The sequence below is a fragment of the Elephas maximus genome, chromosome 3, assembly GCF_024166365.1.
Source record: "Elephas maximus indicus isolate mEleMax1 chromosome 3, mEleMax1 primary haplotype, whole genome shotgun sequence".
Classification (NCBI taxonomy): Eukaryota; Metazoa; Chordata; class Mammalia; order Proboscidea; family Elephantidae; genus Elephas; species Elephas maximus.
Window position 1 is genome coordinate 193,468,404 of NC_064821.1, and position 20,943 is coordinate 193,489,346.

At 39.3% G+C, this 20,943-nt stretch overlaps 2 protein-coding genes across 9 annotated transcripts in view; one reads left to right on the forward strand and one right to left on the reverse strand.

Annotated features, from left to right (window-relative positions):
* Positions 1-20,174, reverse strand: part of ASH1L (ASH1 like histone lysine methyltransferase) — a 251,495-nt gene extending 231,321 nt beyond the window's left edge. Inside the window, exons 1-2 of one of the 5 annotated variants that reach the window (XM_049880707.1) lie at positions 20,122-20,174; positions 19,535-19,672 (exon numbers count right to left, since the gene is read on the reverse strand). The gene's annotated coding sequence lies outside the window, so the exon portion shown is untranslated. Of the gene's footprint in view, positions 1-19,534; positions 19,881-19,924; positions 20,092-20,121 lie in introns of those variants that run through there. The other 4 variants (XM_049880708.1, XM_049880709.1, XM_049880710.1 and 1 more) reach the window with 4 other exon arrangements.
* DAP3 (death associated protein 3) overlaps positions 19,308-20,943 on the forward strand; it is a 46,760-nt gene continuing 45,124 nt past the window's right edge. The window contains exons 1-2 of one of the 4 annotated variants that reach the window (XM_049880729.1): positions 19,308-19,373; positions 20,413-20,709. In XM_049880729.1, the coding sequence (XP_049736686.1) occupies positions 20,662-20,709 (48 nt within the window). In that variant the 5' untranslated portion in view covers positions 19,308-19,373; positions 20,413-20,661. Of the gene's footprint in view, positions 19,374-20,412; positions 20,710-20,943 lie in introns of those variants that run through there. The other 3 variants (XM_049880730.1, XM_049880731.1, XM_049880732.1) reach the window with 3 other exon arrangements.

Consider the following 20,943-nt stretch of genomic DNA (forward strand, 5'->3'; position numbering starts at 1 on the left):
CGCATACCTTTCTTTATATTAAACCTCCCCTGGTTCTGCCCAAATGACTGCCTCTTGGTCTACATAACAGGTTCCTCATAAGCACAATTAAGTGTTCTGGAATTCTCATTCTTCTCAATGTTATCAGTAATTTGTATGATCCACACAGCCAAATGCCTTTGTACAGTCAATGAAACACAGGTAAACATCTTTCTAGTATTCTCTGCTTTGATGCAAGACCCATCTGACACCAGCAATGACATCCCTCATTCCACATCCTCTTCTGAATCCTGTTCGAAAAGCTTGAACTTCTGGCAGTTCCCTGTCAATGTACTGCTGCAACCACTTTGGAATGTTCGTCAGCAAAATTTTACTTGTGCGTGGCATTAATGATATTATTTAATAATTTCCGCATTGTGTTGGATCACCTATGTCCAGTAGATCTAGTCATTTTCAAATATTTCTTTTATGTACTGGATATACAGTGAAATCTGTAAGGGCTGTGACTCAACAGGACTGCCCTGTTTTTCCAGGTCTCACAAGTTTTCTGCCTTTGACAGGGTTCAGTCTTACTACTTTTCTATCACCCTCTATTAGTGAAATTTATCTGAGTTTTTCTTCTCTGCCAGATTTCTACCTTGCACAGGTTCAGGCGTTTGCAGGCTTTACTGTATTTCTTAAATTCCAAGATGTCACTGAAGACCACGTTTTCAGGTAAAAACCAAAAATGAAAACATTACTATGTAAACATAATTATCAACTATGTTATTTCTTTATTTCAGTAACGTGAAACTATAGGAGGAAAGAACGTATCTCAGAACCAAAATGCTGACTGTACCAACAAACTACTTCTAGACACTTAGAACAAAAGAACGAAACAACAAACATAAATTTACACTTAGTAAGCCACAAGAGGTAAATATACACATAAAGCAGTCTTTGAGCTAAATCCTGATGAAAAGACTATTCTCATCGAATGTCTGCCAGATAAATAATTTAATCAAACCTTATTTAGCTCTTTCTGAAAAGTGAAGTTAACAAATATCAAACACGTAACTTCGATTTTGTTTTTAAAAAGGAGGGGGGAGACTGCAAAGGATGTACAGGAAGACTGATCTCTATCCACACTGAATTCTAAAATGGAAACAGGAGGGAAGTAGAAATTACATTAGACAGACTTTTCCCATCAATGAATTATTAAACTTTGACAATGATTAGAAGCTGTCAACTCAAGGTTACTGTATATGGCTGTACAATGCACAAAAGAGTCATCCCTAAGGGGGTACCAGTCACACTGTAAACGTATTTATTTATTATAAAAATTTTCTGTGGAGAAATTTGAACCCTCATTCATTCCTGGTGGGAATGTGAACTGGTACAGCCATTTTGGAAAACAGTCCCGCATTTCTCAAAAGATTAAACAATTACCATGTAACTGAGCAATTTCACTCCTAGGTACACACCCAAGAGAAATGAAAACACATGCCCACATAAACACTGGTACACAAATGTTCACAGCAACATTATTCATAACAGCTAAAAAGTGGTAATAACCCAAATATCCACTGACTGATGAACAGAAAAATGATGTGGTGTATTCATACAATGGAATAAAACAAATGAAGTAATGATACATTCTACAACATGGATGAAGCTTGAAAACATTATGCTAAATAAAAGCCAGTCTCAAAAGATAACACATTAAATGATTACATTTATGTGAAATGTTCAAAAAGGCAAATCTAGACAGAAAATAGATTAGCGGTTGCCTAGGTCTGTGGGGACTGCCTGGGGGGTGGGAGTGGGAAGTGATCGCTAATGAGTACCATTACGAAATGTTTTAAAATTAAGATAGTGGTGACGGGTTGCACAAATTTGTGAATATATTAAAATCAATGAATTATATACTTTCAAAGAATAAATTTCATAGTATATGAATTGTATCCCGATAAAGCTGTTAAAAGTTTCTGGCTGGTTAAAATAAAACATCTTAAGATAGGGGTTCCTTTCCTATTTTGCATAAAAGCAGATGATGGGTTAGTAGCAGTCATATAGGACTGCTTTTTCAAATAGGCTTCAGTGTGACAAAAAGCTGATGTACTTGATGTATGTTGCTGCATGTTGACATAACTGGTTGTACACTGGAAAAAAAACAAGCTTAGAGCCACTCTTACTGTTATATACAAAAATAATTTCCTCATGAATTTAAGAGCTATATACAAAAATAAAATATATGTACTTGAAGAATAATGTGACTATTTCTATAGCCCACGGGTAGATAAAGCAGTCCTGGTGACGCGGTGGTTAAGCACTCAGCTGCTAATAAAAAAGTTGGTGATTCGAACTACCAGTCTTTCCACCGGATAAAGATGTGGCTTCCGTAAAGATTACAGCCTTGGAAATCCTGTGGGGCGAATCTACTGTCCTATAGGGTTGCTATGAGTAGCAGGTTTTTTGGATGGGTAGATAAGCCCTCTTAAGCAATTTGGGAAGCCTTACAGGAAAATAATGACAGATTTGATTACACAAAAGCATTATCTTTTTATATAGTGAGACACTGTAAACAAAATCAAAAGACAAAAAATAATGAGAGAGAAAATACAATAAATACAAAAAAAGATCACTGTTCTTAATATGCAAGTTATTCTATAAACTAATAACAAAGACACACAAGAGATGGGCAGAGGTGAGCATCATGTCAGTGAAAATAATGGAGTAGGCAGCTCTAAGGGATTGTCCCTCTACAGAAACACTGAAAACTCAGGCAAAAACTGTCAGAATGAACTTTGTCAAAACTCTGGAAAAGTCAAAAGTTTACAGTGACCAAGTAAAGAAAAGAAAAAGACAACCTAAAAATGGCAGAAAAGCTTTGTGACTCTTTTACTTGCTCTTGTCCCAACCACTTCCCCAGTTTGGTGGTGGTGGTAAAGTTGACAGTCCGTATTTCCAGTGTGGGATCTTGGTCCCTGGTTTCAGAGGGAGCAAACTTTATTAGCAAAAAAATGTTTTTACCTGTTTCAACTTGTTTGGGGGCTACCTGAAGGACTGAGGCAACATGCTCGTCTTTGTTCTACCTAACTGGGAACTCACTCAGGGTAGAAAAGGGGATGGCATTCTTCAAAACCACTGTACAGTAAACAACCTGAAACCTCTTGTAGCAAAAGATGACAGGTGAGGCATACAACAGAGCACTCAAAGCCTGGGAAAAAAATCTGAAGAGTTTCTCTGGGAAACCAGGGCATTCAAATTTGCCACGTGTACTGAGGAGTTTAAAATGCCTCACACATGCCAAGGCCAGAATGCATGCTCAGAAAAGACCAAGAGAAGATCCTGACCTTTCACCTCTGGTTGATGTCTAGGTACAGTGCAAGCAGGAAGTGAAGGCAACGGAAGAGTTATAAATGGCCTGCCTAGGTGTTGAACAAGTGCCCCAGTACAGAGCCAATCTGTAAAGACTTCAACAGGTTTTTTTTTTCCCCCTTTCTTTTTTCTCTTTAGCCTTTTTTTGGGGGAGAGGGGGACAGAGTTTTGGCATTCAAGGAAATCTCTGTCAAACACCAGCTGAACACAAGCTAAAGGAAGAGAGACTTCACAGTACATATTACAAAGAACACTCACTTTACAAAAATAGTTACGGTCAAAGAGCTACAGCCTACAGCACACAACAAAAACAAACCCCTAGAAGGGGGAATGAATCTGATTTCCAGAGTTGCATTATAATACCCAAATGTCCAGTTTGCAACAAAAAATAACAAAGATACAAGAAAGTAAATCCTATTCACATAAGTAATTAGAAGTAATGAGCCCTGGTGGTGCAATGGTTAAGAGCCTGGCTACTAACCAAAAAGTTGGCAGTTCGAATCCACCAGCTGCTTCTTGGAAACCCTACGGGGCAGTTCTCCGCTGTCCTATGGGTCACTATGAGTTGGAATGGACTCAATGGTAACAGGTGTGATCCCTCATGAAGCACAGACACTGGCTTTAAATCAACTGTCTTAAATATTCTCAATGAGCTAAGGAAAACCAATCAAATGATGTGTGAACAAACAGAGAACATCAATAAAGCGACCGAAATTATAAAAAGGTACCAAACAGAAACTTTAGAGCTGAAAAATATAATAAGTAAAATGAAAAACTCACTAGAGGATTTCAGTGGCAGATTTGAGCATACAAAAGAATGAATCAGTAAACTTGAAGATAAGTCAATTAAAATTACCCAGTGTGAACAGAAAGAAAACAAAATGAAAAATGAACAAACCCTAAGAGACCTGTGGGACACCATCAAGTGTACCAATATGCATAGTGGGAATCCCAGGAGGAAAGGGAAAGACACAGTAAGAATATTTGAAAAAACAATGGCCAAAAAAACCCCCAAACTTGATAAAACAGATGAATTCACACGTTCAAGAAGCTCAACAAACTCCAAGAATAAACACAAAGAGATTCACATGAGACATAATCAAATTGCTGAAAGCCAAGGACAAGGAGAAAAACTTAAAAGCAACAAGAGAGAAGTGATTCATCACATACAAGGAAGCTTCACTAAGCTAACAGTAGATTTCTCATCAGAAACCATGGCGGTCAGAAGACAGTGGGAGGGCATTTTTAAAGTACTGAAAGGAAAAAAAAAAACAAAACTGTCACCCAAAAATTCTTTATGTAGCAAACTATCCTTCAAAAATGAAGAAGAAATTAAGACATTCCCAGATAAACAAAAGCTGAGGGAGTCCTTTGCTAGGAATCAGCCCTACGAGAAATGCTTTAGGTTGAAATGAAAATATACTGGACAGTAATTCGAAACCATGTAAAGAAACAAAGAACTCCAGTAAAGATAATTAAATGGGTAAATATAAAGGCCAGTATCATTGTATTTTTTGTTTATACCTCCTCCTTTTATTTCCCATGTGGTTTAAAAAACAAATGAGTAAAACAATAATAAATCTATGTTAATGGGTACACACTGTTTAAAGACGTAACCTGTGATAGCAACGTACGGGTGAGGACAGGGTTGTACAGGAACAGATTTCTGTATGCTTATTGAATCTAAGTGGTACCAATTCAAATCAGATTATTACAGATTTAGTATGCTAATTATAATCCAAAAGATAACCATTAAGAAAATCTAAAAAATATACACAAAAGGGAATCAAAACAGTACACTACAAAATATCAATTAAACACAAAAAACAGCAGTAACGGAGAAAATGAGGAACAGAAAAGGATAAAACACAGAAACAAGTAACAAAATGGCAAAAGTCCCCCTTTATTAATAATTACTTTAAATGTAAATGGATTAAACTCTCCAGAGTTTAAAAGGCAGGCACTGATGCAGAATGGATTTAAAAAAAAAAATGATCTAACCATATGCTGTCTACAAAAGACTCACTTTAGATTCAAAGACACAAACAGGCTGGAAGTGAACGATGGAAAAAAATATTCCATGCAAAAGAGATCTGCACAGGCAACTTACAAAGGAAGAGATAGAAATAATCAATAAAAACCTTAAAAAAGATATATCACCTCACTAATAGTTAAAGGAGATGTGCATTAAAACAAGATATTTTTTAGTCATCAGTTTGGATGAAATTTAAAAAATTGATAACTGATACTGGGCAGGTGTGGGAAAGTGCACACCATCATTTTAGAAAGTAATGAAATATTTCATTTTTAAATTCTAGATACCCTTTGACTCCAAAAGGAGTATCACTTTTGAGAATCTATCACAGAAAAATAAGAGCCCCAATAAAAGATTTATTACAGCACCTGTGAAATGGCCAATAAAAAGGGTTAAATATATATACACACACAAATATAGAGCCATGTCTGCCATTTTTAAGTGAAAAAGCAAGCATGAGCTCACATTATAAACAGTAGCAAAATAAACATACATTTGTATATACACAGAAAAAATTATGAGTGACTACATATACCAATTGATACTAATGGTTACTTTAGGTAGAAGGGTTTGGAAGAAAATGAAAAATTAATTTTTATATGTATCTGTGTTGTATGACCTAATGCAGAATTTTAGTGTTATAATTAAACAAAAAATACATTAAAACTTTTTTTTAATATGAAATATACAGTAGCAAGGTGTATATGGGTTTTTGTGTGAAAGACTTGATTTGTAAACTTTCACTTAAAGCACAATAAAAATTATTTAAAAAACTAATATGAAATATACACACTCATCATATACAACTGCCTCTTTAAGCTTTTTGTTATTGTTTCCTATCTACATAGAACTGAGAAAACTGACCCAATAACTTCTGGACATACATTCTAACTCAATTATTCTAATACTTCCAGGCTATCTTTTTAAAAATAAATTCCTCTTTGCTTCCATCCCATAGACTACCACTTACTGCACACCTCTTCAAACTAGACCACCACCCTGTAATGGCTAAGGTTGTATGTCAAACTGGCTGGGCCATTATTCTCAGTGGTTTGATAGTCTTATGATGTGATCACTTCCATGATGAGATTTGGTATGTGATCACCTCCGTGATGGAATCTGCTGTAGGCAGCCAATCAGTTGAAAGGGAGGTCCTTGGGTGTGTGGACTGCATAGAATATAAGTGGATACTCTGGCGAGGCTTGGTGCCTTTTGCTCGTTCTGGATCATGCAGCTGGCTCCTGTTCATCTGACCGGTTTTTGGGACTTAAGGTAGCAGCTTATCTGCAGTCTTGCCTGCCGATCTTGGAATTCATCAATCTTTGCAGTCTGTGAGCAAGAGCCCTATTCTCTGACCTGTCGATCTTCAGTTCACGAGCCCCTGTGGCTATGTGTATCAGGAGAAGCCTCTTTCCTGACCCACGGACTTTGGACATTCCAGCCTCTACAACTGCATGAGCCATTTCCTTGATATACATCTCTCTATATACATATTTATATGCATTACTGGTTTTGCTTCTTTGGACAACTCAGCCTAAGACAACCCTTCTTTACAGGAGTTTATTTACATTTTTAAGAGAAGTCTCTGTTGAAGAACAAGAAACCAACTGTCATTCCATAATATTCATAATTCAGATGCTTACGAAGCAGGGATTCTTGGCCTAGAATCAAAACTGCCCACAAAGCCCCTAAAATTATATACCAAAAACTTTATGTACATATGTGTATTTAATGGGAGAAGGGTACAAGGTTTTCATCACAGTCTTAATAGACCTACTTTTAAAGCCGGCATCTAAGGTAATGTTAACAGAATGGATATCCATGAAATAGTGAAGTGGCCATTTTTAACCATCCAGTTCTTCTATGTTGGATTACACCTCAACATAAAGAAAACAAAAATCCGCACAAGTGGACCAATAACCAATATCATGATAAATGAAGAAAAAATTGAAGTTGTCAAGGATTTCATTTTACTCAGATCCACAATCAGCACCCATGGAAGCCCACCCAAGAAGCAGCAGTCAAGAAATCAAACGGGGGGGCGGGGAGGGGGGAATCAAACGATGTATTGCATTGGGCACATCTGAAGCAAAAGACCTTTTTAAAGTGTTAAAAAGCAAAGATGTCACTTTGAGTACTAAGGTGTACCTGACCGAAGCCATGCTATTTTCAGTTGCCTCATATGCATGTGAAAGCTGGACAATGAATAAGGAAAACAAAAAAGAATTGATGCCCTTGAATTATGGTGTTGGCAAAGAACATTTGGCTATACCATGGACTGCCAGAAGAGTGAGCAAGTAAGTCTGTCTTGGAAGAAGTACAGCCAGAATGCTCCTTTGAAACGAGAATAGTGAGACTTAGTCTCATGTACTTTGGACATGTTATCAGGAGGGACCAGTCACTGGAGAAGTACATCATGCTTGGTAAAGTAGAGGGTCAGTGAAAAAGAGAAAGACCCTCAACAAGGTCGACTGACGAAGTGGCTGCAACAATGGGCTCAAACACAGCAATGACTGTGAGGATGGTGCAGGACCTGACAGTGTTTCTTTTTGTTATACACAGGGTCGCTGTGATTTAGAACCCACCTGACAGCACCTAACAACAACAACAGTTCTAAGTCCCAACATATAGTTTCCAGATTCTTGTAGAAAAGATTCATCTAGAAATATTTTTTGAGGTTTCTCTGAACACCCAGTTCTACTTAAGAAGATGACTGAATCGCCTCTAAACTATCTAGAAATTTTTTGTAGTATTATTTAAGGAAACCATTTACCTGGACAAGAACTGGCTTTCTAATGCATGAAGATAATGATTCTGACTTTCACCTGAGAAAAAGAAAACCATACATGATATGGATCCTTACCTCCCTGGCAATTTCCATACAATAGGAACACGAAGTCATATAAACATTGGGGAGTATGTTGTAACTAGGAATATTTCCCCTCAGTGTTATGGAATTAATTTCTCTTCCTGAACTGAAAAGGGTCCAAGACTGCTGGCCTTTTTAGGCATAGTGCCAATTCAACAGATGAGCCCTACATTTTCTTAATGATGAGGTAGACTGGCAAGTGTGAGATCATGATTTCAAGCAAGAGAGTATCTCTTTGTCCATGAGCTAAAAGGATCTTTGATTGTTTTTAAATCAGTAACAATAAATAATCTACATGCTATGACTTGACTGCCATTATTGTGTTATTTGTTCCTTTAAATTTGACACTCAAACACCTTAAAATAAATCCTTACCCACAGCCAGAAAACAAGTTCCCAAATATACCGTAAGTGAATCCACTATATCAAGTTCTTAATTTTATAAGTATCAGATCTTATGTATGTATTCTAGGATATTAGATGTGTTTACTCATAAAATCCACCAGTGAAAACTGACTTCTTTAAAATAACGTCTGACAACGCCCAATAATAGACTAAACAAGAAAAAGGAGGCAGCTGGCTGTCACTCTTATTCTGTAAATCTCCAAAGTCAGAAACAGCGTGTCTACAGATAAGGAACTTCATGCCTTCTGATACCTCACATTCATTATTTTATAAACTTGAATGTATTTGCTTTACCTTATTTGGTCCTCCACAATAGATATCTAGAAAGGTAATGACCATTTCGGCCATCTTTTCAGTGTATTCAAACAGAAATAACCACTCTGGTTGATTTCACATAAAAATGGGTGTTCTGTATCCCTAAGACATACTCAAAGTACCAAATAGAAATTAGCATTTACCAATCAGTTTCTTTTTGTCTTATATCTTACCTAACTAGTACTTATTAGGTTTTCCTGGAGTCCCTGGATGGTACAAACGATTAATGTGCTTGGCTGCTAACTAAAAGGTTGGTAGTTCAAGTGCACCCAGAGGCAATTTGGAAGAAATGCCTGGCAATCTACTTCTGAAAAATCAGTCACTGAAAACCCTGTGGTTTGCTTCTTATGCAGCACCATTCTACTCTGATACACATAGGGTCACCGTGAGTCAGAATCAACTTGACAGCAAGTGGTTTTGTCCCTGGGTGACACAAATGGTTCATGTGCTCAGCTGCTAACCCAAAGATTGGAGGTTTGGGTCCACCCAGAGATGTCTCAGAAGAAAGGCATGGCTGCCTCTTTGGTCCACTTCCATGATCTACTTCCAAAAAATCAGCCACTGAAAATCCCACGGAGTATAGCTCTACTCTGACATATATGGGGTTGCTATGAGTTGGAATCTGAGTCAATTCTACAGCAACTGGTCGAGGTTTTATTAGCCAGAAAGGTATTTCTCCTAAAATTACCAAAAAATTGTCTTTCAGCCCTGACATTCTTGGTAAGTTCCTCTAGTCAAGAATACACAACTCAGTCAACTTCATCTCTCCTCTCTCTACGCTCACACTCTAAGTGACCTCATCTAGTCCCATGGTTCTAAATAGTGTCTCTACAATAATAAACTCCAAATTTATAATCGTCCTGACCTCAAGACTTGTACATCCAGCTTCCTACTCCTATCTCAACCTGAAACATTTAATAGAAATCTCAAAGTCACTATATCCAAACCAAATTTTTAATTCCTGGACTCCTTGCTCTCCACAACTTGCTTCTCCCATACTGTTCCTCATCTTGGTAAATGGCATCCAGCTGCCCAGGCCATCATTAGAGTCATTTTTTACTCCTCTTTTTACTCAGGCTCCACATCCAATATGTCAGCAAATATCATCCCCATTACCTTCAAAATGAAAACCTTGGTGGCGTAGTGGTTCGGTGCTACAGCTGCTCACCAAAAGGCAGGCAGTTCAAATCCACCGGACATTTCTTGGAAACTCTACGGGGCAGCTCTACTCTGACCTAAAGGGTCTCTAAAAAGAATCGACTTGACGGCAGTGGGTTTTTTACCTTCAAAATAATCTCAAATCTACACTCTGGGTTCAATCCACCACCGTCTCTTGCATCAACTACCACAATAGCCTCCAAACCGGCCGAACTGCTTCCATCATTCTTGTCCCCTTGTATCTTTCAAAGTCGGTCTTTCAAATTGGATCAAGTCACTTCCCTGCTTGACTTCCTACAAAGCCTAGAATAAAACCCAGACGCCTAATCAAGGCTTTTAAGTCCCTACATTATCTAGCCCCGGCCTCCTCTTCTACCTATCTCCTACCACTCTTTCCCACCTTGCTTACTCTGCTCCAGTTCCTTGCTATTCCTTGAACACGTTAAGCACACTTCTGTCTCAGGGCTCATGTCCGTGCCCCAAATAGTTGCATGGCTCGGTCCTTCATATCATTCAGGTCTCTGTTCAAATCACTGCTTCTGAAGACTTCTCTAACCACCCAACATCTCTAACCTTGTTTACATTTCCTTTACAACAGTAATCACCGAAATGGTATGACATTATATCCATTTATTTAATTAATATCCATCTTACTTACTAGAAAGTAGGCACCGGCGCAGTGATTTTTGTCTGTTCTATTTACTGCTTGCATCCCCTGGGCTTAGAACGGTATTTGGCATATAGCAAGTACTTGATATTTGTTGAATAAGTGAATGAAATAAATATTTCTTCTGTTAGAAGGCACAGGAGGCAGAATGCTGGTTTTTATTTTTCTCTGATCAGCAGACAACTTACTGATATCGCAAAGGACTAACTGTCCAATAGACTGCCCGGACGAAACAAAGGCACACAAGAAGGATTCCTCAAGGGATTTTTGTCCTAGAATTGATTTGCTCTGGCATAAAAAATAATCATACCCCAAGACATTCCTTCAGGAATCTCTAAATCTACCTTAAAGAAAGGTAACAGAAGTTTTGCTTACAACACATGTAAAATGATCGTGCCTGTGTGTACAGCAGTACTGAAATATCCTGCACTAGAAAAGGAAATGCCCAGATTTCCTAGAAAGAAGAGCATGGGCCTTCTTTGTTCATCCCTGTATAACAGTGCCTGGTACATAGTAAGCACTCAGTAAATACATGCTGGTCTTGCTTCTAAGTCAAATGAGGTGGTTTAGTGAAAGACCTGAGTTCTGCTTTAGAAGAAAAAACGAGGGAAATACTGATCAGTTGTAAAAATAGGACTGTCAGAACTAAAGCCAATTTAATTCAAACACTTAAGAAGGTTCTCTACCCAAGCAAAATTCATATAGTAACATGTATTTTCTGTTCACTTTTACGACAAATCCTTGATTTGGCAAAAAGGTCAAAAGAAGGCAAATACAAAATTCCAGGCTGGAGTTAAGTAAGAAAATGCAAAATCAGAATTCGCATGTGAAGAAAATAAAATAAACAGTACCCTAAAATTTGAGAATTAGAAAAAAAAATCCACACATGTAAAGAAACTGTTTATATATTCTAAAATGTATCTTGCATATTCTTACCTCCTATAGGAAATGTACATTAAATAGGAAATGTACATTAGGGAGGTAATTTGATCTGTTAAAAACAGTTCTCTTTCAAAAAATGAAGAAGAGAAATAACTACTAAAGAGCTAATACATATTACCCACTTGTTACATGCCATACATTATGCTAAACATTTTATACATGTTATCTCATTTAATCCCCAAACAACACTATGCTGAGAGTATTATCATCACCAACATCATCTTACAAGGAAACGAAAGACCATAAGTATTCTGCTTAAGATTATACAGTCAGTAAGCAGCCAAACTGGGATCTTAGCCTTGTCAATCTGATTTCAAAGTCCATGATCTTGACTCTAACTAGGGGAAATATACCAATGTAGAAGCTGAGAAAATTGTTCATTATTAACAGGAGTAATTACACATTTTTTAAGTAATTATTTGGACACTTATTAAAATCGAGGCCTGATTAACTAGCATGCTGAAAGAGTGAGGTGTGCTCCAGCAAAAATTTTGAGTAACTGAAGTGTAACTGGAATATTTTCTTAATTTTAATCTTTGCTACAAATTACCTTTAAATGTTATAATACTTTTTTCTGAGTATACTGAACATATTCCTATCTTTGATTGATAATCTCTAAGTACAAAGGCCAATCTTATGCAGCACTGAAGATCAGGGAATCTACAGGAGTATGGGTTGAAAGTAAGTATACTGATTCAAATTATACTCCCTTGAACTCACCCTGTTATGTCACACTCATGATCTTCCCTGTACCCAGAATGCCCTCTCTAAACCTTACTAAACAACTCTTATTTAGCCTTTAAAACCTGCCCTACCACCTGTAGGAAAAAAGAAAAAATATATATATATATTTTTTCCTATGGGAAGCCATCCCTAACCTTCCTTTTCTCCCCATAGATTTAATAACTTCTTCACCTCTCTACCTTGAAACAAAAAAAACATATATATATACACACACACACATACTTTTGTTAACACGATGTTTCTCTTACTAGACTCAGAATTTTGAAGACAAAAAACTGTATGTCTGTTTTCCCAACACCTAGCACAGAAATGGGAGCCCTGGTGGTGCAGTGATTAAGATCTCGGCTGCTAACCAAAAGGTCAGCAGTTAGAATCCACCAGCCACTCCTTGGAAATCCTATGGGGCAGTTCTACTCTGTCCTATAGGGTCACTATGAGTCAGAATCAACTTGCCAGCAACAGGTTTGGTTTTTTTGTTAGTTAGCACAAAATGAGTATGGAGTAAACACTCAAATAATATTGGCTGGATGAATGATGAATAAATGAATGAATGGAAAAAGAATATCTGTTAAACTGAATTAAATCCTGACCCTGTTCTACAGTTATTTTTTTCCTTAACGTTAAATATACATGCACGTGCCTGTATGTACGTGTGTACATGTATGTGTAAAATTAACTAAGGACGCTAGTTCACTGTGGTTTTAAAAAGCCATTGCCCTTTTTTAATATGCTTCTGCATCTAAACTTTAACTTCCCAACCTGTCTTATCATTTAGTTAGATGAAATCGCTACTTATTTGAGATATGTATTCTCCAGTCTTCTTTGAAAACCTTTATACTATAAATAATAATGTTCACCCAGTAATCATTATACATGACTGATTCACTCCATCTTCTCAAATGTCAGAGTTCTCTGACTCTTGTTTCAAAGCCAATCTTTTATATTCACTCCATTCAGTCCTATTAGCAAATATTTAAACTCCAGAGTTTTCGTTTTCAGCAGTGCTGAATTTAAAAGACCTTGTTACCTTAGGTAATGGTTCCTCCACATTCCAAATGATGTCATTTACACCAGGAAGCCATGATATAGCTACTCTGTAATCTGGCAAAGTGTCCGCCTGTGGTCTTAAGGCAAATAAACTTGTTTGGATGAGAAGAGTGATTCGGTACCAAGGGTGGAGAACAGTTTGAACAAAATGTAGAACCAGAAGATTAAGTCAAAGATTAATGATTTATTTACTGGGACACTATAACTTAAGATATAACAAAAGATAAGTTAACCAAACTTTGACTTATAATAGAACTTACATTCATCTGAGCTATAACTGCCTTTGAAGGAAAAAAAAAACATGTATCTAAATTCCACTTCACTAGCAACCATTTAAGAGCTCTATAATCTGATTCACCTTTATAGCTCAATGGCACTATTTACTTTCTTTCTCTACAGTGTTTCTGCTCATGATAACCACGCTCTATGACACAGGCATATAAGCAATAGTACAGATTTTCAAATGTTCACAATTAGAATTTCAAAGTTCAAAACCATTTACATTTCATTCTCTTTAAATAGCAAGTTGGTTTTAGAACAATTTCAGTTCCTGTTCAATCACCAGTACCATCTGATTTCTTTATAATACCCTATGATTTCTTCATGATGACTGAATCCTGTTAGAAAATCAAGAGGAACTAAAATTGAAAATGTTTTTAGCATCTTGTCACTATGCCTTAAAAAAAAAAAAAAAAAGCCTATAATAAGAGACACTTTATTTCTCACTTGTACATTTGAAAAAAGCTGATAAGCTTTTTGGGCAAACATAGGAGCCGTTCTCATTTATCAACGCAAACATCTAAAAGCAGTGATGTTGAGTCCTACTCACCTCATTTCTTAGTTTGTAGACAAATCCCTATTGACAAGTAATACGTACTAGGAGTACCTTCTATCAGTAGTTTAGTTCCAACTCTCATCAGATACTTTACTTAAAACGTTACCTAAACTTAAGTACAGAGATGCAATTCCCCATTCAGGAGTGAAGAGAATGTATACACTGAAACAGTTATGAATAAAATAATATAGTATCTGAAAGGTCTGCCTCAAAATAAGCGAAGTGGGGAATAGGGACAGGGGCCAGGATATAGACAAAACAAGAAGGGTCGTGTGTTGGTAACTGTTGAAGCTGGATGTTGAGTACCTCAGGGTTTATTACACTATTTGCTTGATTTCTATTAAGTTTGAAATTTTCCACATTTAAAAAATTAAAATAAAAAATTGTACCTGTCACATTGCACATGTCTGAGAGCAAATGACTAATAACTGAAAAGCAACATTAATACTAACAATAAAATTTTATAGATTCTTCCAATATGAAAAACCTAGATGTTCAATGAAGAAAATACAATTCTGAAATGGCAGTAAAGTTATTAAATCTGTCATCATTTGAAGCTGTAATTTATTAATTTGTTAAGTCAACATCAACCTCTGCCACTAACACCACAAGTGAAGTGGTCATTAAAAAATCATTTCTAATACATGAAATATAACATTGACAGTTATCATTAACCTAGAAGACGAATCAGAAAATCTAAGCTCTTCATACATTAAGAATATAAGAAAAAAACAAGAAATTTTAAGAGAAATTAGCAGTAAAAACTCTAAAACAAAGCCAAAAGGAACTACCTGCATTTCTCTCGTGGCAACCAAGTTTAAGACACGTCATGCTTTTAGAAAGACAGCACAGAGTGGACCTCACAGCAGATGACAGCTGGGCTCTATACTGCCTTTAAAAGACCCAGACCAACACATATGACTCAAATAGTAATATGAAGTTATTTAGCTGAGACCCAGCACCTAAATGCATGGTAAAACTTCTCTAATGTGTGCAGACAGATGACTTTGGGCAAGAATGATGGCCAATCCTCTACTAATTAGGCATGGAAGAAAACTCAGACTAAAAGCCTCAAGTGGCACTACTAATACTATAATGACACAACACAAGAACAGGACATGAAATCCCATCCTTGATCCTTAAAGATCCTGAACTATTTTTCTGTGGTTATTACAAGTATTGATTTTTTTAATTGCGAAGTATATGATACATACAAGAGACTATCTATGCATTTATGAACATGTATATGTACTGCACATGACATGTTATTATTATTAATAACACCACCAATGAACCTACTACCCAGCTTAAAAATTAGAAAAAATATTAATCTTTCACGAATGCACATGACATTCTTACACAAGGCCAATAAAGCAAAGAGACAATCAGACCATTTTTCATAAGATCTCTCTATTACCTTAACGAATTCTGTAATTTGTCCTATTAAAAACACCTTTATGAATCTCTTGCTCTTTCAAAATTGGAGTAATATTTTTAACGGGTATAGCTGGATTTTACCCCAGAAGTGTTTTCTAGATGTACGTATATGCAAAAATGACATTAAGATCTTTTAACATAAACTCATTGCAGAAACACATCTCAAAACGAGATAACAGAATCTGACAGTTCTTTCACGGTTTGCCTCCTTTTTAAATCAGATGGTTCCTTTATCCAGATATAACCGCTCATACCAAAACACATTTTTTAGCTACAAGGTTGCATATAAACCCATTGCCTTCCAGTTGATCCCAATATAGGGACAGAGCAGAACTGTCCTATACGGTTTCCAAGGAGCGGATGTGGATTCGAACTGCCATCCTTTTGGTTGGCAGCCAAGCCTTTAACCGCTACGCCACCAGGGCTCCTACAAAGCTGCATATAGACTGTGAAAACATGGTATCTTCTTAACCCGTTGCTATTGGGTCGATTTTGACTCATAGCAACCCTACAGGACAGAGAAGAACTGCCCCATGGGGCTTCCAGGGAGTGGCTGCTAAATTCGAACTACTGACCTTTTGGTTAGTAGCCATAGACCCCTCTGATAGCTTAAGAATAAGTAATAGCAAAAATTTTGCAATTAAGTCACTGAACTCAACTTCCAGATTTATGCTTCCCTTCTTGTCCTTTTGAAAGCCTTTCACTATCATACAGTCCATAGCTTCAACTGGACCAGAGTCTCTTCAAGGACCTAAACCAAATCAAACCCACTGTCATCAAGTTGATTCCAACCCATAGGGACCCCACAGGCTTTCCAAGGCTGTAAACCTCTACAGAAGCAGAATGCCACATCTTTCTCCTACAGAGCCACTGCTGGTTTCAAACAGCCAGCCTTTTAGTTGGCAGTTGAGTACCTTAACCACTGCACCTCTAGGGCTCCATCTTCAAGGACAGAGGCCATACATTCATCACTGTATTCCCCAACGAGGATTAACTCAGTAAATATTTGTTATAACTAAGCTAAACCGCAAGAAAAGAGCTGCAAACAACCTCAATTCCAATGCAAAACTGTAGAGATGCACCAATTTCTCAAGAGTTTCAGAGTAATAAGATACTAAAAGAAAACAAAGCTAGAGTCATTCGTGATGTATTATATTCCCTTATCACCTAATTCAGAATCATGTACTCAAACTGCAGAAATAGCTCCATGAAGAATGGAAAGAATAAAAAACACGAAAGCTAAAATTCTCCTTACTGTCAAAATGTTCACTGTCACAGAAGCCTTCAATGTTAAACTTATACCGACATTCCAAGAAATCTCTCTACTCTCGTCCTTAAACAAAAGCTCAAAAAACAGATGTTCAAATGAGACCTGAATATATAAATTGTTTCTATTCCATTATAGTTTAAGTCCCTGAAATTGTACACATAATTTGTGTTACTGTGCTTATTATGCTCATTTTTCTGTAGGGAGGGTCCAGTGTAACTTTCATCAAATTCTCAGAAAATAAGTGACCCCAAAACTTTTAAGAATCGCTAATCTAGTTTATTAAAAAACATCATACTTTCCAGTGGGATAAAGGTTAAAAAAAAAAAATTGCCATCAAGTCAATTCCAACTCATAGCTATCTATAGGACAGAGCAGAACTGCCCTAAGGGATTTCCAAGGCTGTAATCTTTACAGAAGCAGACTGCCAGATTTTTCTCCAGCGGAGCAGCTGATGGGTTCAAACCACCAATCTTTAGGTTAGCGGCCATGCACTTAACCACTGTGCCACTAGGGATACAGGTAAGTTGCTCAATTCTGGTATTTTTCCCATGTATTCATAGAGGGGGCTCCTTACTACAAAATAAGTCCTTCAAAGAATTTCATCAGCCCAGCCAAAAAGTTCCAGTATCCCCAGACACATATATCAACAATTCCCAGTTCCCAAAAATAGTCTGCTCATAAATACCAGAAGATGGAAAAGGCAACACATCCTATCACAAACTGCCCACTCTGTTCCATATTCTTGTATTCTTCTGTATTAAACTGTCTGAAAGACTTAAATTTCCTTCAAAATGAATACATTTTTAAGGAAAGTTTTCTAGTTTCAATTCCAAGCGATCCCCCTCATATGCACCCAGGCTATTTCAACAGTGTCACCTTAGTTAATGTCACCCCAAAGTAGGGACCATTTATTGAGTAGATATTCAACAAATATTTGTTGAATGAATGAAAGAAGGATCCTTCTTCCTATAGATTTAAAGTTAAGCTGTCAGCCTCCATGCAGCTGCTCTAGTACAAATTAAACTGTGAAAGACTTCTCTCTCTCAAATACACAAGCTAAATTGTCAGAAATGTTTTTGCTTCCTCCAAAAACATAAAATAACATAGTCATGGATATCCATTTCATACAGATCAGACTGGCAAGGACAACCTATATTCCATACACGTGACACAAATGCTCTCTCCTGATTACAATCCCAAACAGTTATACATGCTCCTAACTTTCCAATATACTCAGACGCCTGACGAAGATTTCCTGAGGCACTGCCGTACGGTGCGTGTAGTACCAGACCAGCAGTCAAAAAGCTTGAATTCTAGTCCCAACTTTGCCACCAACTTTATGTGTGACTTTGGAAAAGTCATTCTCTCTTTATATTTCAGTTTCTTATTTTGTAAAATGGGTGGAAACATCTATCCTACTACTTTCACAGAGATTAGGGATCACAAAGAAACAGAAAGAGCACTCTAAAAATTATAAAAGTTTTACATTACAGTAAAATGTTTATATAAACCAAGGTCATCAGAAAAAACCACCCATTCTTTTTACTCTCACAGCAATTACCCTGTTAAAGATGTTCTGGACCTTCACATTTACACAATTCACTCTACTCAGAAAAAAAAAAAAAGAGACAAAAACTATTCTCGAGACCACAACTGGCCTGAAGACTCAAGCCACTCCAAGTTTCTCCTCTCTTTTTCTGACCCTATATACGTGTTATATTGCCTGGTATACTACCATTACTGCTATTTCCCAATAAATAATAATGTGCTCCCAAACCCTAAAATACTTACAAATATCAACCTGCAGAAAACCTGCCAACGTTTATTTTAAAAATGAGCTAACTTGCAAAAGGAACTCCATTACACTTACACAAATACGGGCAAACCCTTCGGAAACACTTTCCATCCTTGCATACACACACAAACACTGCCGCTTACACACCAACAGACCATCTGTCTTCTAGACCAAAACATCTCGTTCCATGTACAAATCAGCCACTGACATTTATTAAACTTATAACACTAGAATCATTCTGTCGTTTCTACATACATTTTAGAGTGTCAGAGACACACCATAAATCTTTCCATACAGGTAAACCACCCTCTGAAAATGATCTCCCCTGTACCCCTTATCCCTCAAACAGATACAAACTAGACTATGGGGGATGCTCCAATCATGCCCACACAAAACCTACCCCGTCAGGGGCACAACCGACTCCGCCTCCACTGCCTTACTTTCCCGCCCCCTCCTCCAAGCCAGGAGCCGGCCTGTCAGGGACACCCCTTCACTCCCGCCTGGAGGGACTTCCCGGTAAGCTCAGGATCCCCTTCCCAGCTCTCCCCTCCCCCATCCTCACCACCTCGCTCCCGGAGGTCCAGGTCCGGGAGATGTCAGCAGCTCCCAGAAAGCCCAGGCTCGACTCGCTCAGAGAGTACTTAGGCCTAGAGGCCTCCGCAGGCCCTTCTACTCACCGTGTCAGAGGCCGAGGCCGAGAGATGAGAGTGCAGGGAGGTGGGGAAGAGGGGGCGGCCGCCACCAGGCTCCTCCGCTTCCCCTGGTCCACGGCAGATCCCTCCCGCTTGTCAGGAGGCGGACGGCGGGTGAGCGGACTGGCGGAAATGCGAGAGGGAGAAGGGAAAGGCGTAGGGCTGAGGGGGGAAACTGAGGGGAGGCGGGTCCCACAACCAAAACGGGGATCTTCTCCCCCTCCGCAAAGCGAACCCAAAATGGCGGCGGCGGCGGCAGAGCGGCGGCGGCGGCAGCTCCTCGGGAGGGAGGGAGCGAAGGGCGCCTCGTGCCCCCCCACCTCCCACTCCTCCCTCCTCGCGTTCTCCCCCCCCCGCGCCCGCCCCCCCGCTCACCCGACTCCGGCCGCGGAGCGCGCACGCCCGCCCGCACGCGCCTGAGTGTATCTGGGCTCGTTTCGCCGCTCCCACCGCCCTCGCCGCCCCGCGCGCCCGCCAGCCCGTACGCGCTCGCTCTGGGGCGCCTCCTCGCGCGGTCGCCCGAGCCCCCCGGCCCCTGTCAAGCCGGCTCTGGTGCGGGCCCTCACGCGTACCTTTAGCAGCGCGAGCCCAAGCCTCCTCCTCCACCTCCTCTTCTTTCCTCCCCCCTCCCCGCCCCCACTGCCACCAACCGCCGCCACGGCCGCCGCCTCCTCCTCCTCCGGCCCCCCCTACCCTCCACCCCGCGCGCGTGCGCCTCCCACAATCCCCCCCGCGGGACTGTTCCATTCCTCTTGGCCGCAGGGGTGAGGGACAAAAGGACAGGAGAAAGCGGGCAGAGCTTGTGGTTATGAGTGGAATTACGCTGGTGGTGATCAGAGACCTATACTTACTTACCTTTCCAGGCTCGTTGCCGCGGCGCCGTGTCTCACTTCCCTTCTCCTCTTCCCGCCGTGGTGAGCGGGTCCGAGGCGGCCTCGCTCCCCTCCGCTGGCAGGTGGTTGGAAGCCGCGGCGGCTGCGCGTTAAGTAGCTTCCTGCCGTCCGATTGAGCGTTCTTCGCTGTTGCGGCTTAAAGGGTGTGCGGTTCACCGCGTCAGGACCACCGGTCCCCGACTCATGGTGAGAGAATGAACCGGCCCCGGGGTTATACCGATGAGGGAAAGGAGCGGGACTCCGAACTTCCGTGAGGTAGGGAGAGAGGTCAGTAGGGTCGGCGGGAGGAGGACCTCGGCAGAACCGGTGCCGTGGTCTTTGCTCGTCCACGGTTTTTTTTTTTTTTTTTTCCTCCTTTTTGGCACCTTAGATTTCTCAGATTTCACACTAGTGCCTACACGTGATGGTGTTTCTGTGCACTCTTCTCCCACCTAATGGATGGTACAACTCCAGTCTCATAAGGAAGCCTCATGTTAAAAACCCCTTGCCATCGAATCGATT